Here is a 21,512-nt window from a genome sequence, read left to right as displayed (position 1 = left end):
GCATTTCTCTCTTCCCTTTTCCTTTGTAAGTTGTTAGGATAGGTTTAGAAGTAAGATTTGAAGTGTTGAGTTGGTTCAACACCTGCACTTGGATTGAGAAGGAAGTCGGCCTTCTCCAGAGATTCAACCCCCTTGCGCAAGGTCCCACACTTCAGGGTTGTTTCCATTTTTCACAAGGTTGCTGAGTTGATAGCTCAGCAAGGGTGCAAGCTTTTGCGATAACAATAACCACCCTCAGTTTTTTTAACAATAAGTTCAACATAAACAACCAAACACTGAAACAACTACTGCTATAAGTCTGATATAAATAAATAGCGTTCAAGCAAATGCTGTTACATAAAGTTCTGATGACAAATCACTCCAAAGAGTTGCAAGCACATAAGGAAATCAAGATTATGTAGTACCCACAAGAGAATACCTTAAATAGATGACTGGAAACTTGTTTGCGAGTCTAAATATGGACAAATGACATGCTGTTTCAGGCAAAATAGCAAATGGAATTGCCCAGCAAGCCTCCCAGCACAGTAACAACACACCCAAAATGGTCATAAGCTGAATCAACACTGAGAAATGCAAATCCAATACACATCAAACTCCCTGGAAGTATATGACATCAAACTGGAAATGAATATCAGACTGGTACAGGTCTGAAATACCCCTTTATATGCTACTATAGGTCTGAACATGAAGCAAACACTCAAAACAACTCACCAACTCTCGTCCAACACACCCAACATTAGGATGGGCTTAAATATCACTTCAAACTTCATCAAAGACACTCCAAAATCACTGTAAATGACGTCATAACAAATTGAACACACACTGAGAGCACAACAAAAATTGCTAATCACCTAGATTTGACTAAGTATGAAAATTGATGGGATCCTCTAGAATTAAAATTTCAATTGTAATTCCTAAAGATTTGAAACCTATCTCAAACATCTTGATGATACACAAACTTATACTTAAAAGTTTATTTCATGTATGACTGCATGTAATAATGATAACTACACAACTTCAGCTCAATTTGGATGAGAATATCCTCCAAGGGAATAGGCGCCACCATACAACATGAGAAGCCTCCCAAAAACCAGCAAATCACATTAGGACTGTCATGCCCTAATTCGCAGGTATGGCCCAATAAACAAGGACGTAGGACTTCTTTAGAAAACTTCAATTTGTTCCTTATGAGCTATGCGGCCAGCACAAATATCATCATTAGCACCCAGCAAACAGCATGAAAGAGAAGTACGACGCCCAGAATGAAAAATCCAAAATAGTACGCCCTACCTAGGATGTACGGCCAGCATCAAGAGCTCCAAATCACCCTTAAAAAATCTTCTAATACCACTAAAAAATGATCATCAATCACCCCATAAATCTATAAACTTCAAATTTCATAGAAAACAACAAACTCCATTGAAGCTCCAATGTGACTATTAAAGTGAAACCTCCATAAACCAGCTAGGGAGGATCTTTCACCATTGAAACCAAGAGCTCAAGAGTGTTTCCATCTTCACGGGTTTTTGAAAAGAACACAAGTTCTCTCCCAAAATGAAGAAGCAAAATCAAATTCATCGACAACACTAACAATGAGCCCTCAACCTCCTTTTATTACTTTTTGAAGCAATAAAATATTACCTTTTTCTTATTTTCTCTAAAACACCCTTTATAAAATAATATAATTAACTTTATCCAGCATTTTTCAACTTTTTGAGGAATAACAATGATTTCTCATGAATAAAGTCCCTTTTCCAAGGCGCCCATTAGATTTAACTTTTTAACACCTTCAAAATGAACTATTACACTTAGTTGTCCCTTTTATTATTTCTAAAATTAGACAGCTTAAGTGAAATATTAATTATATAACTCAACAATATCTCCAAGTTGTAGAAAGCACCCAAATGATATAATTTTGCAAATTTCATCATACTAAAGTGATATTAAAGACAAGGAACGATGATCGGAGGCAAATTGAGTGTCTCTCTAAAAATAGCCTCCTCCAAAAAGTTTGGAGAGCACCCAAAAGGTCGGAAATTGATTCCGCAAGCATCAAAGGACTCCATCTAACCAACTGAACTCAACCTCAAGAACAATTGCTCTCCAAGAACATTGGAGTTCTTTGGAAGACTTGGAAACTGACTAAATGTGCACAAATTAGATAAGCACCAAAAGGGAACATTATAATTAATATGTACTTAAATTTTATTTTTTAAGCGTAAGGATTTGAAAAGAATTAAAGGGCTCCATTCCAAAATCATCAAAGGGCTCCATCTAACCAATTGAACTCAAACCCAAGAACAATTGCTCTAGAAGACCAGTCAAAAGTTTCTCCAAGAACAATGGAAATCTTTGATGACTTGAAAACTAGCTTAATGTGCACAAATTGGCTAAGTACCAAAAGGGGGCATTAAAATTAATATGTACTTACATTTTATTTTTTAAACATAAGGATGTGAAAAGAAAAAAAAAATTAATTCCTTTCAAAATGTGCACGAATTGGCTAAGCACCAAAAGGGGTCATTAAAATTAATATCTACTTACATTTTTTTTTAAACTTACGGATGTGAAAAGAATTTATATTTTTTGAAATATTGTATTCATTTAACGTTATGGAAGTGGGATAAAAATAAGGCACCTTAGAATTGAATCTGCCAATATTTCTTCCACGCGTCATTTTTTGTTTGTCAAGGCTTCTTTGCCACATCTGCGGAGCATGAGTTGACAGAGGGAGCATTTTATTTTGCACTTGACATCCTCACTCACAAGTTGCAGACAAACGGGCATTGTTTGGTCCACAACTAGCATAAAATATTTCTTCTTGCAGATTACTGGATGTTGTCACCAAATGTGTCTCTTTTCTAAAATTGCTATCCCTTGTTTCTTTACAAATAATTTCCAGCAGACATTTGGCAGAAGATTGGTGGGGTATGGCAAGACAAATGGAATCAGTACATTTTTTTGTACTGACAGTTGACTATAATGTCCTTCAGATGCTGCAAATATTTCCCTGCATGTTTCCATCATATTTCAGATGGGCAGCCATAATATAAGCCAACCACTGTGTCTATTACTTCTGCAACTTTCAATCACTAGCATAGAAAAAAATTGTGCTTTTCACAAGACAAAATCACAAAAGCTCTGATACCATAATAAATTTGGGCTAAACATTGAGCAAATATTTAGTGAGCAACAGCAATATATGCAAGAGATGGCTAAAGAGAGAACCAGCCAACCACCAGAAACTACCTATGCTATTAACATTAATAATAAGGTTAATTATTATTGTTAATACTTTTTTGTAATGAGGTGATATTTAATATTATTTGTTCTAACAAATAGATTACTTGGGATGATATACAAGCTAGATATTCAATCCCTAACTCTCATAGAAGAATCTATTTTGTTCTTTGCAAGGATTTAAACAATGCGAGTTCCTGTAAAAATGAGCTTCAATAATAAAATCTTGGACAATATAAGATGGACAGATGACTCATCCCTTGTCCAAGGTGTCTCCTAAAAGGGTATATCTTATGCTATCTAGAACCAAAGAGGTTTTTTCTATCTTGAACGGTGACTAGAAACTTGATCTGTCAAGTAGAGACTGGAAATTCATCTTCAGTCATATTTGGTCTGACTCTACCCTAAAATGTCTTGTTTTAGACAGTTACTTATTTTGAAAAGATTGGACATTGGATCTATCCTCAGTGATGTTGGGCTTGTTCCATGTATGTGCAACATGTAATTTTGTTCAATATTTTGAACACTGTTTTTCTACTGCCAATATGTTAAAAGTTTATGGTATGTTTTTTGGTAAAATGTTGGGTTTGTAAAAATGCAGTTTTACCTGGCATGAAATCTAGTTTGGATTTGTGAAAAACTTTGATAAAAAAACAAAACAAATTATTGACTTATTTTATCATCTAAAATCCTTTAGCACACACGGGGAATCAAAACATGTAGGTATTTCAAGACAAAAGGAGGTGCCTTATGGAATCTTACCACTATTTCACTCTCCAATCCATCATTTACAGGTTACAATGATCTAAAATATTACAAAAGAAAGATTCTACGAAATGTTGGACCATGGAGTCACTAGATTTATAAATCTTAAATTGAAAAAGCTGAATGGTGGCAGGATCTAGAGCGACATAGCAGCAAAGCTGCAGAAAGTGAAGATGAATAAGAGAAATCAGACTAGATGGGCAGGAATGATATTGATCCTACTCAATTTCTTGCAGATAATTCTGACACCATTTGTCTGAGGAAGAATGATGCTATGGAATATGGAACTAGAACACGAACTAAGATTCAAAAATAACAATCCTGAATGGCATGTTGGTCCTGAAATGCATAAAAATAAGGATGATAAACTAAGTTTGATAACTCTGGTATGAATAAGGATATAAAATGCTGTCGGTAATAATATATGTTAATTGCACTATGCTTATTACTGCTGTCTATTAGTTGGTCATTTCTCTTGTATTGATATATGAGGTGAGAGGTCTAGCTCTATGACCTGCATTTGACTCCCAGGCCGTCCTATTTTTCCTGGGAGATTTTGTTGCATTTTGAACTTATTATTATACTGTTCTAGTTCTGTAGTTTGTGCTAGCCTATGTTGCCCACCTATATTGTAACCTGTTTTAGTAGACTATTATCAATATAAGAATTTAAACCACACACTCACACACCAAATATAATCTCAATAAACCTTTTGCAATTCACCTCTTACGACCCAAATCACATAGTCTCAATACAGGTCATACGGCTGATATTGATATGACTATGTTCTAGAAAACCTTGGATATGATGTGGCCGCAAACAGCAAATATAACAATATTAAAGAAACATATATGCATTATAAAACATAGAAACTTTAAAATAGAGCACAAAATAAGAGGCAAGTATAATTGGTAGCTGATTTTTAGCTTCTTCTTGAGTCGTTTCAAGTATCTCTTTAAATTTTCATAGTTACCATGTTTGAAAAGTTTGGATTTTCTAAGACGGTAAAGTTCATAATTTTATAATTTTCAAAAATGTTTAGTTTGTTTCAAAAAATATAGAAAACATCAATTTATATGTTTTCTTTAACATAATCATATTTTTTCAAAAACATAATACTAATAGTTAAATATATTCCAAAATATTTATGTTTTTCATTGCTGGGAAAAAGAGCCATAGAACCAAAAAATGTTGGCAACCTACCAACACCCAAATGATATTATACACCACACTGAGTCAAATCAAAAGCTAAAAAGAGTCTGAGCATTAAGAAAGTTCAATCCATGTTAGATTATTTGCTATACTTGCATTGCAAAATTCAAGAGGGGACTTCGTATTGAGTGCTTACATTCAGCACTTTATTCAAGCTATGCCTTCAGAAAAGGGTATCCTCCACCTATAGGTATTCAAAACCAATTTATAAATTTCATGTCTCTAGATCAAATCTACACTTCTAGGTCATTTTAGACCTTGAAATTTTGACCCTGTGGGCCGTTTCTGTGCCTCAAAAAATTTGGTCCAAAACTAGGTTTTTTGCATAGTTCCACAAAATCTCAGGATGGGGGGACAGTGGGATGACAGGGATGGGTCTCAAGGATAGAGGACCAAGGGTCTAGATTTGGGGATGGGAGGGGGACAGTGGGAAAAATATATATATTACTTCAAAAAAAATGTAATAAAAATATATACAAGACATAATATATGAAACTTTGAAATACAGTCCAAGGGGTTGAGCTTAATTGGTTAAAATGTTGGCTTCTCATTGTGGAAGCCCAAGTTGAATTCCCCATAAGGTCATCTAAAGTGGAATTCTAACTTGTGACTCTTGGTCTTCTGTAGCAGGTGGTTTCTAAATAAAAGTAGATTTCTAAGAAGTGACTCTTGGGCTTACATAGGTGATTTTTAATGTGTTTGCTTGTAAGGAGCTTGTATTGGTCTAATTTTGATGCTCATATGAGCAAGATATTTATAATCGATATTCAATTCAAATAAAAAAACTTTGGAATATTCAAACATATTTGATATTGCATTGAATGTCAATGAACAACAAAAATACCCAATATCCATATATTTATATTATATTCAAAAAGATGATTAAATTCAAAAATACAATTGGCCAATGGCCTAAAGGTGAAAATATATTTAGTCCCTTCCTTCAGTCTTTAAGAGATTTTAGATCTTGGCCATAAATATATTTTTTTATTATTATTTAAGTTCAAAAGTTTTGTTCTGCATTCCTTATATTTTTTCATTATTATTTAAGTTCAAAAGTGTTGTTCTGCATTCCTTATTTATTCCACTTTGCATAAATCAGAAAATACAAAAAATCGCATATGTTATGAAAATTCCAAGGTCATTGCAGTATATCCACTTGAAGTTTACTTCTCAAATCTACTTCTAAGCTCAGAAGGTTAAAATGCTTGAATCTTTCATTTCTACAGATGTTCTCAGATCCATAGTTCAATTCTAACGTATAACAAAAGACATCCTCTATATGTATCTTTGGTGTTCCAATGTGACATTTCTTCCATGGCTTCACTGAATTCGATAGAGGATTTTAAATATAATTTACATACAAGCATTATTCTTAAGCATAAACACAAGAGAACACAAAGTTTCAAACTGGGTCAAACGAAGAAGATCTCTAAAAAGGCATTTCTAGGATTCTAGGCTGATTTTATTAACACTTGTGTTAAGGCATTCTCTGAAATATGTTTAAAGCTCATAGTAATTCCATTTATTTCGCTTTCTTTCACTTAACCATAATTCCAAAGAATCCATTGTGTTTAATAAATAGACTTTGGGAGGGAATGACCCCGCAGTGCAACGGAAGTTGCAACTCCGTGTTAATACGGAGGTTCCAGGTTCGAAACTCTCGAACATTGCCTGTGTCCCCGTGACATCTCTGGTGGCCCACGCAGATTTCATACCCAGACATTCCCGAGCTGGTAGTGCTGATTTAGGGGTGTTAATACCCATCTGTTTCCATACGCAGGTGTTGGCTGGTTTGTCCACGCAGGCAGACAGGATGCATTGGGTGGTTGTTTGTGCTCGGTGGCCCGTGCAGTTGGAGATAAGACACATGGCGGTGCAGGGGAGTTTCTTGCACGGAGAAGAGGTAGCTGATGCGGCGAAGGGGGAGACATAAGGAGTGGAGAGATAAGGTGTGCATGGAGCGATAAGGTGTGATAAGCGGAGCAATAAGAAGTAGGTCCAGATAGCAAATTGGAGGTGTTAATACCTCATCTATCAAGAAATATTCTCGGGGATGGGGTCCCCCTATATGTGGCCCCACTGGTTCGTAGCTCCAGTCAAAAGCGATTACCGATCAAAATAAATAAATAAATAACTTTGGGAGGGACATTGTCTAACAATGAAATTTAATCAGTCTTTCTGGGCACATTTTGTGGACATCATAGACAAATAGTTAATCCACTTTCTAGACCACAATGTGTAGCCCATTGTTAAAAGTAACTTAATTCATGTTGCAGGCCACACTTAGTATGTTGATTAAATTTCTTTTCTACACAATTTCCCTCCCAAATCCTGTTGATGAATTTCAGAATTCTTATGGCAAATCTTAAGTCTAGGTATCAGTGAAAACCTTAAAACTCCAAGGAATCTGAACATGCTCGATTCATAACCGTGACCGAGTCTTCCATTTTCTCCCAAGCCCCAGCTAAGGACCTCACCATCCTCTTTGAAGTTTTGAACCATGCAAATAACAGAATATCAAACTGTAAACAAGAGCATGCCTGATAAAATAACAAAATAAGGAATACAAGTATATTCTTTGACTTGGTAAAATCCTGAACTCACTTAAGAAATTAAACCATAGTTATGTCTGATTAATCCTCTAAACCTAGAATACCATTCAGAATATACTAAAAATAGGAGTAATGATTGCATGTTCTCAATAACAAGAAAAACATTTAATCCCGTACCTGTGAGAGCTAGTGAGTGCTCAGAGCCCAAAGCAATCATTTTGATTCGCAAACCATTTAAAGGCTTGACTTCATTTGCAATACAAACTTTTTTGGGTGCATCTGATTTTAGAAAAAAAAGATCATAGGTATCACAAAGCAATATATGCATTTTCTAAACATATGCAATATGTAAATCCCAAAAAGTGCATATAACATATAGTAGAACGATATTGAGATACACAGAACAAGTTAACACAATCCAACCATGAATATAAGTTTATGATATTAACCATAGTAGCAAAAATCGTTTGGGGAAAAAATCAGCAAACCAAAAGTATAAATGTTTTTTAAAAAATCAGGAAAAAATCGGATTTAAAAAAAACATTAAAAAATTGTAGAGAAAGAGACAAAAACTATTTTTTTTTAAATCTTAAGGGCATTTCCATAGCATAGAGATATAAAGAGCAAATAAAATAGAGTTTAACCCATGAATTGTAGAAAATAATTGTGTTGTTTATATTCATATTGCTGATTACATAGGCAAATATTCAATTAACTTTTTAAGAGGGCAGTCACCAAATACACCAAATAGTTGTCTAAGTCTGAGATCAAATATTAGCCAAGTATATGAAGTAACTGAGATCAAAAGTTAACAAACAAATAGTAAAAGTTGAAGCCATTTTGAAGCGATCCAAGAATTTCATTGTGATTGAGGCAAGGAGTTTTGTAGGGTTAATTCAATCTTTTAGGAAGCTTATCAAATCATATTCCACAATTGCAATGCTTTATATCATAGTAACAAAAATCATTTGGGGAAAAAATCAGCAAACCAAAAGTATAAGATTTTTTGAAAAAATGGGTAAAAAAGTGGATTTTAAAAAATTGTAAAAGAATGTAGAAATAGACACAAACTACTTTTTTAAAAACTCAAGGGCATTTCCAAAGCATAGAGATATAGAGAGTAAATAAAATAGAGTTTAACCCATGAACTGTAGAAAATAGATTTTTGTTGTTTATATTCATATTGCTGATTACTACATAGGCAAATATTCAGTCAACTTTTTAAGAGGGCAGTCACCAAATACATCAATTAGTTGTCTAAGTCTGAGATCAAAGATTAGATAATTCTATGAAGTAGCTGAGATCAAAATTTATCAGACAGAGATCCAGCTATTGTTAGGAATTTAGTAAAAGTGGAAGCCATTTTGAAGTGATCCAAGACTTTCAATGTAATTGAGGGAAGGAGTTTTCTAGGGGTAGTTCAATATTTGAGAAAACTTATCAAAACATATTCCAAAGTTGCAATGCTTTATATTCCCTGATGGCAATTGGTAAGTCTTTTGTTTGGGGTAGAATTCAACAAAAGGTATTTGTTTAGCTGAAGTAAATGATTAGCAAACCACTGGTTCTGGCAATACCTAGCTTGCAACTACTATTTTAGGTAGAGACAAATTTCAATGATTGTGTGTTGGAGGCTCTTTTATTACAATTATGTAAGCTTGTTTGTTGTCATTCAGATTTATTTCGTGGAGCACTTTGGATATATCGCTCACATATGAATTGTATGTCTTTGTTTGAGCATAAATTAACTATATCAATTATAAATTAAAAATCATATATCTACATCTATATATATTATATATGTCTTCGAACATTTAGTGTTGTGGTAGAAACACTCCATTGGTGAGGTAACCACCAAGGTTCAAACCCCTGTTGGGCCATTGAGCTCGTGAGCTTTCTGCCTTTGTTGGGTCATTGAGCTCATGGATTTGAACAAGTGAAGTGTGGGGAATGATGAACCCCCAGAAAATGGACACAATCACAAACTTTTTCAACGTCGATTCCACACTGACTTTGATTTTGTCTCAGATCAAACCTATTTCTAAGCAATTTAGTAATTTCACGAGTTTTTCTAGGGTTTTATAAGTTTTTACAATGTTTTTTTTCACTTTTTTTGCCATTTTTGGGGGTTTTTAACATGATTTTAACGTGATTTAAATACAAAAAATCATTGAAAATTGGATCAACGATTGGTCAACAATTTTTCCGTGAATCAGGATTTTTTCAGGGAATAAATCGGCTGGCTGCAGGATTCATGATCAATCAGGTATAATCACGATTTTTTGCAGACTACATTTATCAAATTAAAACAATGCACATAGAAACTGTAAAGAAACAAATAATGTCATTGATTAATATTTCCTCCTCTTCTCCAAAAGCAGTTAGACTTCCTAAGCTGAAAAAACAGATAATTTATTTTGTTAATAATATGAGCAAAGAATTAATTAAAGAAAACGAGGCTAACAAGTATATATTATTCATAACATAAGCATGTAGCATGAAGAGAATAGATCAGCATAACATATTATTTCATAGGCCTCAATGGTGAATCCCCATTACCCTATATGGTTAGATGACACTTCGACCCCTAAAAGTGTCATCACACAAGCTGTCAGAGATACAAAAGCCTGAGTTACCTAAAAGTGGGCAACAAGAACAAAATCAGCAAATAATTGAAGTGCAAGTTCTGGCTCCCAGTGAAAATCAGTGACAGCTAGATTCATAGTCTATTTTCTTGGTCATAGGATTTCTAAGGGATAGCATAGGCCATCTACAGTAAGCACACAATCTGATCCCTTCCAGCTGTCCGATGATAGGGCTGAAATTTGTGCTTGGCAAAAAAGAAGGATGGAGTGCTTTCAGTTGATTGAAGAGTTGAAACCAATTCATAATCAGTTGATGGAATTTACATTCTAACATCATAGAAAAAAGCTTTGCCTATTAGCAGTGCAGGTTGTGAATAATACACAATCATTTTCATCCAGGAATTCAGAGATTACTATAAGGTTTCAAGCTAGGTTACTGGGTATGCTAGGAACCAGTCCCACACCCATTCCGGGAGCATCCCGACGCAGGTTCACCCACAGATTTGCCTGGGAACACCCAAGGAGTGACCTGGACATCCCAGGTTCCTTGGGTGTGTCCCCACAAGGAAGGACCAGCTATGATTGAGATTGCTAATGGAGGCATTGGAACGGGTTAAGAATTGTTGTTTATGTAGACTTTATTCAACCACCAACCAAGTATTGGGTATCGAAATGAGGTTGCAAAAGATTTAAAATGGACAGGAGAGCATATTATTTTAGATGCCTTTGCCATATACAAGTCTGGTTGCAATTTCAAATTGATTGGTGACATTTGGAAAGAATAAACAACAACCAGAAAAAATTGAGTCATCTGTACTCAAAAGAAACATATTTATTCATTAAAGGAGAAATCATGGGTTTTATTTGGACACCGCGGAGAATCTTAGTCAATCACAATTAATTGGGGTTCAATTTGAATTTTCTTTTACTTTGATTCCTATGTTGGTTGAGGATTGCATTGACAATATAGCCCTACTCAGGTCAAAAATGTATTTATTTGTGTGATAATATTGTATTCAAGAAAGTGATGCTATTGTAATGGATAAAATATTATAGAAAAATTCAGTAATGAACAATTGTGCTTTTCTTGGCAATTCATATGATTCTTGTGAATAAGTTATTAGTTGTTATATGGTCAAGCATGCATATTAATATTAGCATTTAGTCCAACATTTATCATCAAACAAACAAAAACAAACTAGTGTCTCAGTCTAATAGATAAAAATGCACCTCAATTCTAGTTATTTTCGTATGAAACAATTCCACAGGACGACAGTAAGCAAATAATTACCTTTTCCCAAACCAAGCTGACCACTGAAATTGTTTCCCCATGCATAAACAACACCTTTCTCTGCACAGACAACAAATAACATATAAGAGAATTACCACCATTCTAACAGACTTACGCAAAACCATATTTTATTTGAATATGGAGTAAAAGTAGAGATGGAATGATCATTTGATAAAACAACCAGTAGAAATTTAAAACAAAAAAGCCAAAACTTACAGCATTTACAATTAATAAAGCAAATGACGAGCAAATGTACAAGCAAAAATAGTGACTTGCAACTTGTTAGGCTGCTAAGGTTACTTGTGTTTGGGCTGGTTAGTGTATTAGATAATGGAAGGATAAGACTTGATGTAACCAACCTTTGACTGATTAATTAAGAAATGCTTTAAAACTTTTTATGAAAAAGCATCTTGAAGTAGTTTCGGCATCATAATGCTTTTAAGGAGGGCCTTGAGACTTATCTGTATACAGGCATTCCATCTTTTTTATCATTAAGTTTTCATGCAATAAAATAGCTGTAAAACTACAACATATCTGCCATCATATTTTGTTGTTGTATGTTGTTGTATATTTGTAATTGCATGCATGGATTTACTGTAACATATATCAAGCAATATTTCTGTTTGGTGTGACTGTTAAGGCTCTGAATAACTTTTCATTAGTAAAAAACAGTTCAAAGCTGAGATTGGTATATGTAAGATTGTATATATATGCATTAGAAGAGGCATCGAGTCAGACTAAGGTGACATACGTTGAGAGAGGGATAAAGGTCTAAAAAATGGACATGTAGGAAGCATGCACATATCACTTCATACCGTTGGAAAAATGGTTGTCATTCATGTCAAAGTTGAAGAGTGCAAATTGCTGCTGTCATTATATCGTTGTCATTAATGTCAATGGAATGTATGCTTAAATGTGCAAAGGCAAATCAAAAGGTGGCCAACCCTTTTTCAAGGAAGCATTGACATTATTGCATTTATTGGGCCGACCCATGAGATTTCTATAAAGAAAATTTATCATATAATTGCTCACCAACCTGCTTAATAAAATCATTGTTTAGGGGCCAACCCCTACAAGAAAGTATAACCCCCCTTAAAAGGGCCGACTCACTTGAAATAAATCAAATATTTGTTATAAGGCTGAACCCCCTCAAGAGGTCGCCTCCCTTGGAGTAATCACAACTGTTTTATGTGGTATATTAAGAAGATAAAATGTAGTAAGAATAGTAAGAAACACAATGTAATATATTCCGATTTAGAGCAGATGAAGAGCAGATGAAGAGAAGAAATTTATGTGAGAGATTAGCAAGTATGCATTGATAATTTGAGAAGACAAAGTACAGAAAACATTAAGAGTATTGCAGATTTGTATTAAAGAAAGTTGGAGCAGATTTTATAAAGAAATACAATGATAAACCAGTCCAATTAAGAGCAGAATTCTGAGTATATGCAAATTTAAAAGAGTAGAATATTCAGATTTGAAAGGGAGCTTATATGTGGATAATGTATTATCATTTGTAAGCAGATTTGCAAAGAAGAACAAGGGTGCAAAATACATGTTACGAGCTGATCTTTGAAGGAGAATATAAGTGTGAAAACCCTGCATCATTTACAATGTGATTGTCTAAGGAAGATTCAAATTATCATATATTGAAGAAGCAATACTCAAGAAGATAAAGACTTTGTTGTTAGAGGTTGGTGCCTCTCATTAGAAGAGATTGGTGTCTCCAGTGGGTTGGTACCTACAAATTCTACAAGAGGGGATTGGTATCTCTAGTAGGTTGGTGCCTACAAAGTTTGTAAGACGAATTTATATAAGCAATATTTTGTCCTGATTTTCTGCTGAAAGGGTTTCCCCATAAATCTTGTGTATTTATGTGAATATGTTGTGCAATTGATATTATTGTGGTTGTTAGTTTGAAAAAGTAAAATTTTCTCTTATACTGATTCATTCCCCCACCCTTTTAATATAACCCTGTGCTTATCACATACTTAAAGAAACAACCACCAGAAGCTAAGGATATGAGCCAAATACTAATCTGTCCACTTAAAGTAGATCTGATTTCTACATAGTAGGACCTTTAGGTGGTGTTGTGACATTTTCAAACATCACCCCATTGCAAACGGGGACCCCCTCTTTCCTGCTTTCCTACTTTTGTTAGTTTAGGGTTTTTGGCAGCTAGGTGGCAATTTTGAGCTTTCAGTGCCTAAGTCTCATTTTGATATGGTCATGCCCAGAAGTCTTCAATGTGCTAGCAATGTTCAAATTTTGAGTTTTGAAGTCAATAGGATCCAATGTTTAAAAATGTTAATATGTAAAGGTGATCCTAAAGTTTTCCCAAGTATTTGAGGTTGCAACTTGCTTTAAAACTGAGTATAAAATGTGTGTAAATGTTGCAAATTGGTGTGAATTTTGTGCTAGAACATCAAAAGTCCCTCTAGGAGTCGTTTTTCCACTCCTAGGAGGTAGAACAACTCATAAATGCACAAAGTCTCGATGGACTCATGTTTTCCCCCCCTCAAATCCAATTAAAATGTCAAAAGTCCCAATGAAAAAAAAAATTCCACTGAACAAAATGGCAAAATTTGGTAAGCTTGAGCTTTTTTAGTGTGAAAATCCTCACAGTCCCGATGGAAGACATTTCTCCTTGTGACGTTTTCACACATCACCCCATTGCAAATGGGGACCCCCTTTTTTTCGTTTTTGCTTTTTGAGTAGTGTTTTGGCGTCTTAGCATTTTGTCTCCGATTTCTCGTCTCTGCAAATGAGTTAGGGTTTCAAAATTTGAAAGAGTCACTATTGTCATTTTATGACACCCTTGGTCCATCAGTGAGAACCGATCAGAGATATGTTCTATGGACCAGCGTTGCCTCAGTTGATCAAAGAGAAAACAATGGAATCATGAAGTGTGAAGTGTTGTCTTGCCGGAACTCTGGAACCCCAAGGTTCCCAAGTTCCCAAGTCTTCTCTTCCTCAACCTCGAAACTCCGGAACCCCCAGGTTCCCAAGTTCCTAACTCCTTGACCCCGGAACTCCGGAACCCCCAAGTTCCCAAGTCCTTGACCCCGAAACTCCGGAACCCCCAAGTTCCCAAGTTCCTAAGTCTTCTCTTCCTCCACCCCGGAACTCCGGAACCACTAGGTTTCCAAGTTCCTAAGTCTTCTCTTCCTCAACCCCAGAACTTAAGAACCCCCAGGTTCCTAAGTCTTCAACCCCGGAACTCCGGAACCCCCAGGTTCCCAAGTTCCTAAGTCTCCTCTTGCTCAACCCCGGAACTCCCGAACCCCCAAGTTCCCAAGTTCCTAAGTCTTCAACCCTGGAACTCCGGAACCCCCAAGTTCCCAAGTTCCTAAGTCCTTGACCTCGGAACTCCGGAACCCCCAGGTTCACAAGTTCCCAAGTCTTCTCTTCCTCAACCCCAGAACTCCAGAACACCCGAGTTCCCAAGTTTCTAAGTCCTTAACCCCAGAACTCTGGAACCCCAAGGCTCCCAAGTTCCTATGTCTTCTCTTCCTCAACCCCGGAACTCCAGAACCCCCAAGTTCCCAAGTTCCTATGTCTTCAACCCCAAAACTCCGAAACCCCCAGGTTCCCAAGTTCCTAAGTCTTCAACCCCGAAACTCCGGAACCCCGAAGTTCCCAGGTTCCCAAGTCTTCCCAACTACGGTGACCCAGGTCTCCGAAGTTCCCCCAACTTCGGTGACCCGGGTCTCCAAAGTTTCCCCAACTTCTTTATGGCTGACAACACTTCTGAATGGCGTGATCGACACTCAAAGCTTTAAATGCTCCGACGACTTTTGTGACTTGTGCACCTTCTTTTGTGGAGCCACAAGGGTGCCTTTAATGTTTTTGGCAGGATTTCCATCAAGGGAGGTACATGGCCATGCTTGTTGTGGTGATTTATGTCATGTCTGCATACTCTGACTTTGGAAGGTCAGTCAATCCACCCTTCTCAGAATTGCCTTTTGTGGGTATGGCTAGGTTGCTTGCATGTACAAGTCAACTGCATGCACTTCCCTGCACTCCTAGACTGACATACAGGGGTCATGATCACTCTTGTAACCATTTCTATATAAAGGTTGTTAAGCCTCATTGTAAAGGGTTCTCTCCCTACTGACTTGAGCTTTCTTATGCTCCTTCTCTTCTCTTGAAGACATGTAATTATTTTTGCATTTCTGCAACTGTAAGATTGGCTTTTGGCCTTATGATTAATTGAAAAAATCACCATTCTTGCCTCCTTCTAACCTATGTATGTTGTGTATGCTTTCTTACCTTCATCATAGGTGTATGTCTTGTGGCTTTTCTCTCCATATATGTTGTGTTAACTTGTTTTTTCTGAGTGTGACTTGTGGGAATCCTTCTCCCCTCTTGACACTTAGCAACCTCCATACATGCATTTTGGTCACTTATGCAATTGAAGTTGTACATCTCTTGGGTTTTTCAGTTGGTTCTTTGTGTCATCTCGGTGGGGAGAGGAACAATCTCTTCTTGGTGTATCACCTCCTTCTATTTCCAGCATTCTCTCTTCCCTTTACCTCTGCAAATTGTTAGGATAGGCTTAAGAGTTAGTTTGAAGTGTTGAGTTGGTTCAACACCTACACCTAATTGAAGAAGGAAGCCGGCCTTCTCCGGAGATTCAACCCCTTTGCGCAAGGTCCCACACTTCAGGGTTGTTTCCATGTTTCACAAGGTTGTTGAGTTGGTAACTTAGCAAGGGTGCAAGCTTTTGTGATAACAGTTTTTGGCACGCCCGGTGGGACACAATTTCAACATACATGCTTAGGATTCAATGATGTTCTTAGTGTCTCAACCTTTAGAGGCAGTTATTGTTCAAGCACTTGGTGACTTTGCTCAAAGTCCAGTTCTTGTTCATAAGAAGTTCCTAACTCGAGGACCCCGGAACCCCCAAGTTCCCAAGTCATCAACTCCGGAACCCCCAGGTTCCGAACTCATGCAGTCCTAAGCCCAAGCCAACTGAAGATTCGGTGTGTTCTTCAGTTCATCAAGCCTTTGGAGGCAACACCTTTCAAGCACTTGGCGACTTTGCAATCATTTGGTGGGTCTGTGATATGTTATCAATCTCTGGTTGAGAGGGTCCGTCGGCTCTCTTTAGGCATTTTGATAAACAAGCTCCATCTCTTTCAAATGCTTTAAAATGAGTTCATATCATGGGTGTAACTTCTATTCACCCCCATTCTATGAGAATGCCAACCATTTTTCCCTTCCTTACCAACAGGACCAAACTAGGACTGCTCCTAGTTTCAACTCAAACAACTTCACTTCAGCAACAGGTGAGTACTTTCCTAATGCTTGCCACCCACCCACCCCTGCTCAACCTTCTTGGCAGCCCAACCAACCCCAAGATGACAAAAAAAGGCAAATTGCAAAAATCAAAAGTGTGTTGCTTGATCTCACCAAGCAGCTGGAGGAGTTGAAGAGGCAACAGGAGTGGGATTTGCAGCAGGATCAGCTTGCTTATCAGGCTTAGCTTCAGCAACAGCAAATGGGAGCCCAAAGACAACATAAGGAGTTCCTTGCAAGGCAGCTTGCCTCTGCTAGGAAGAAAAAAATTGAGCAACTAGCAGCCGTAGAGATGCGACTCATACAAGAGGAGGGTTCTTCCCCTAGGGTTCCTAAGTTTGAAATCCCAAGCTTCAAGCAGGGGAGACCTCCCAAGCCTTCAACTAACCACCCTAGTTTTAAAATTCCAAGTTTCAAGGGAGCTCCAGTTGTTGTTATACAAGAGCCTTCTCCTCGGTGCCTTTTGCAAAACGCCCCACCACATAGGCCCTTTCTTGATGCTATCTCTCTTTTTAAGGGCGGACCTGAGTCTTCATATGCTCTAAAGGAGGAGGAATCGGCAATGCTACAGGAGGATATTGAGAACAATCAGTTGCAGCATCAAGTCATTGAACATGAGTGTGAAGGTAAAGAGGAGGACGTTGTCCTCTCATTTGACAATCTTCCTTTCTTTATTGATCACGAGGAGAAGGATATGTCTACACCTCCCCCAGTGGTAGCTCTGGAGCAACAAGCTAGTCTTGAGGAGGGCACAAGTGGTAATGTTTTTACTACAAATTGCATGGCGGATGGATTGTGCCATGAACCTGAGGTTGTTGCATTATGTTGCCAGGAGGAGGAAACAAAACAAAGAGACAATCTAAAGATTTTAGTTCTTCTTTTGAGGTGTCTCATAAACCTGAGATTTGTGTTGATGAGTTGGATATCAGCACATGTGATTATGATGTATGTTGGTTCTCCCATGTCCCTGAAAGTGATGATGTTGAATATGAAGTCTTCATTCAAGGTGAAGATGTTTCTTTTGGCATTAGGGATTTTGTGCCTGAGCTTGAATGTTTCACTAGGGACCAACATATCAAATATGATGGCGTTGAGCAACATGTTGGCCTTGCCAACAGTCTTTTGGTTGCTCAACTTAATAGTATAAACGAACTTCAAAGTTTCCAATTTGATGTGCCTGAAGAGCCCCCTTGTGCAAGCCAAGACAAAGATATGGTATACTTTTCATCACCATGTGAGTTTGAGGCCTTTTCCTTTGGTTTTGACTCACACCAAGAGGAGGCCAACTATTGTGAGAAAAATGATGCCCCCTTGTATAATAGAGATGCCTTCTCTTTTGCAAGGAGTAGTTCTTTTGATGCTAGCCGACTCCTAAAAAAACTCCCCCCTTGCTACTATGTGTATGCCTCATGCATCCCCGGATGTCTCAGGTGGCTATTTTCTATGGCTTCCCTATGATGGCAAGGTAAATAGTGAAATGTTCTTTCACCACATGAGTAGTATATGTGATCTAATGCATGCATACAAGAGATTTCAACTATTGCAGCTAGATGGTGAATGTAACAATGGTGTGAGGGGGATTAGCTCCTTCAAAAGGTTTCTCTTTGACAGAGGCAAAAGCATCAGTTGCCTCTTATTATAACAATGTAAATATTAGTTAGATTTTTTGTTTTCCAAGAAGTGCACAAGCACAGGTTGTTCCCCTTCAGAATGGTTGATCTTGATCCTTTGCAGGTTACAGAGGAGAGAGTTTTCTTTTTTCTTGTAGTTGTGACTCTGTGTCCAATGGATTACACAAGCTACTGATCTATATGCTTAGCAGGCAAGCATCCCGCAGAGGTCGCCAAAAAAGTTGTCATTTTATGACACCCTTGGTCCATTAGTGAGAACTGATCAGAGATATGTTCTATGGACCAGCGTTGCCTCAGTTGATCAAAGAGAAAACAATGGAATCATGAAGTGTGAAGTGTTGTCTTGCCGGAACTTTGGAACCCCCAGGTTCCCAAGTTCCTAAGTCTTCTCTTCCTCAACCCCGAAACTCCGGAACCCCCAGGTTCCCAAGTTCCTAAGTCCTTGACCTCGGAACTCCGGAACGCCCAGGTTCCCAAGTTCCTAAGTCCTTGACCCCGGAACTCCAAAACCCCAAAGTTCCCAAGTTCCTAAGTCTTCTCTTCCTCAACCTCAGAACTCCGGAACCCCCAGGTTTCCAAGTTTCTAAGTCTTCTCTTCCTCAACCCCGAAACCCCCAGGTTCCTAAGTCTTCAATCCCGGAACTCGAACTCCAGAACCCCTAGGTTCCCAAGTTCCTAAGTCCTTAACCCTGGAACTCCGGAACCCCCAAGTTCTTAAGTCTTCTCTTACTCAACCCCGGAACTCCGAAACCCCCAGATTCCCAAGTTCCTAAGTCTTCAACCCCGGAACTCTGGAACCTTCAGGTTCCCAAGTTCCTAAGTCTTCAACCCCAGAACTCTGGAACCTCCAGGTTCCCAAGTTCCTAAGTCTTCAACCCCGAAACTCCGGAACCCCCAGGTTCCGAAGTTCCTAAGTCCTTGACCCCGAAACTCCGGAACCCCTAGGTTTGCAAGTTCCTAAGTCTTCTCTTCCTCAACCCTGAAACTCCAGAGCCCCCAGGTTCCCAAGTTCCTAAGTCTTCTCTTCCTCAACCCTGGAACTCTGGAACCCCCAAGTTCCCAAGTTCCTATGTCTTCAAACCCGAAACTCCGAAACCCCTAGGTTCCCAAGTTTCTAAGTCTTCAACCCCGGAACTCTGGAACCCCCAAGTTCCCAAGTTCCTAAGTCTTCAACCCTGGAACTCCGGAACCCCGAAGTTCCCAGGTTCCCAAGTCTTCCCAACTACGGTGACCCAGGTCTCCGAAGTTCCCCCAACTTCGGTGACCCAGGTCTCCAAAGTTTCCCCAACTTCTTTCCGGCTGACAACACTTTCAGATGGCGTGATAGACACTCAAAGCTTTAAATGCTCCGACGACTTTTGTGACTTGTGCACCTTCTTTTGTGGAGCCACAAGGGTGCCTTTAATGTTTTTGGCAAGATTTCCATCAAGGGAGGTACCGGGCCATGCTTGTTGTGGTGATTTATGTCATGTCTGCATACTCTGACTTTGGAAGGTCAGTCAATCCACCCTTCTCAGAATTGCCTTTTATGGGTATGGCTAGGTTGCTTGCATGTACAAGTCAACTGCATGCACTTCCCTACACTCCCAGACTGACATACAGGGGTCATGATCACTCTTGTAACCATTTCTATATAAAGGTTGTTAAGCTTCATTGTAAAGGGTTCTCTCCCTGCTGGCTTGAGCTTTCTTATGCTCCTTCTTTTCTCTTGAAGACTTGTAATTATTTTTGCATTTCTGCAACTGTAAGATTGGCTTTTGGCCTTATGATTAATTGAAAAAATCACCATTCTTGCCTCCTTCTAACCTATGCATGTTGTGTATGCTTTCTTACCTTCATCATTGGTGTATGTCTTGTGGTTTTTCTCTCCATATCTGTTGTGTTAACTTGTTTTTTCTGAGTGTGACTTGTGGGAATCCTTCTCCCCTCTTGACACTTAGCAAATTCTAACCTCCATACATGCGTTTTGGTCACTTATGCAATTGAAGTTGTGCATCTCTTGGGTTTTTCATTTGGTTCTTTGTGTCATCTCGATGGGGAGAGGAACAATCTCTTCTTGGTGTATCACCTCCTTCTATTTCCAGCATTCTCTCTTCCCTTTACCTCTGCAAATTGTTAGGATAGGCTTAGGAGTTAGTTTGAAGTGTTGAGTTGGTTCAACACCTGCACCTAATTGAAGAAGGAAGTCAGCCTTCTCAGGAGATTCAACCCCTCGCGCAAGGTCCCACATTTCGGGGTTGTGTCCATGTTTCACAAGGTTGTTGAGTTGGTAACTTAGCAAGGGTGCAAGCTTTTGTGATAACAGTCACCAAAGTCAAAAAATGAAGCAATGGTCGAAAGGATGTTTTGAATACTATAGATGGGCTCTGATGGGCCAAAGGAGTAAAATCGCAATTTCTCGAGGTCAATTCTGACAACTTGTTTTTTTTAGGAATTTTTTACTTTTTTGTTTTTTTCTATATTTATAAAGTTTCGTTTTTGGCATTTTGGGGCAAATCCAGGAACCTGCTTTTTCGGTTTGCTTTTTTTCTAAAAATAGAAAGTTGTTTTTTGAAAGTTGCTTTTTGCTTTTTCGGGGTCATGGATGGGTTTCAAGGTCAAGAGAAGTGTCAAGTCAGGAAAATTCATTCAGAACGAACCAACTGAATCATGATGTGGCTGCAGGTAAGAAGAAAGAAGAGAAAATTGGCACTCTATACCAGCATGTTCAGAATGCTAATATCTTCATGAAGAAAAATGGTATCACTACTTCAGTCAACTAAATTTTTTAAGTGCTTTAAGATGTGATCAATTGAGACTTGTAATCTAGAAAAAAAATTATTCACCAAACTGCTGATGGAAGAATTGGTTCAAGAGGAAGGATAATGGTTAACTTTTCTTTTCTGGCTGCTTTCCAACTTTCGTGATTTTATCAGTCAAATAGTGGCAGGAA

General features: G+C 37.9%; 1 protein-coding gene across 4 annotated transcripts in view; it reads right to left on the bottom strand.

Annotated features, from left to right (window-relative positions):
- The window catches only part of LOC131069481 (ultraviolet-B receptor UVR8), a 143,891-nt gene that overhangs the window by 54,402 nt on the left and 67,977 nt on the right, over positions 1 to 21,512 (bottom strand). For all 4 annotated transcript variants that reach the window (XM_058004920.2, XM_058004922.2, XM_058004921.2 and 1 more), the window contains exons 4-6: positions 11,649 to 11,708; positions 7,950 to 8,051; positions 7,610 to 7,703 (exon numbers count right to left, since the gene is read on the bottom strand). In XM_058004920.2, the coding sequence (XP_057860903.1) occupies positions 7,610 to 7,703; positions 7,950 to 8,051; positions 11,649 to 11,708 (256 nt within the window). The remainder of the gene's footprint in view (positions 1 to 7,609; positions 7,704 to 7,949; positions 8,052 to 11,648; positions 11,709 to 21,512) is intronic.

The sequence above is a fragment of the Cryptomeria japonica genome, chromosome 11 (genome assembly GCF_030272615.1).
Source record: "Cryptomeria japonica chromosome 11, Sugi_1.0, whole genome shotgun sequence".
Taxonomy (NCBI): Eukaryota; Viridiplantae; Streptophyta; class Pinopsida; order Cupressales; family Cupressaceae; genus Cryptomeria; species Cryptomeria japonica.
The sequence above is the reverse complement of the archived record's forward strand: the minus strand, read 5'-3'. Positions and strand labels throughout refer to the sequence as shown.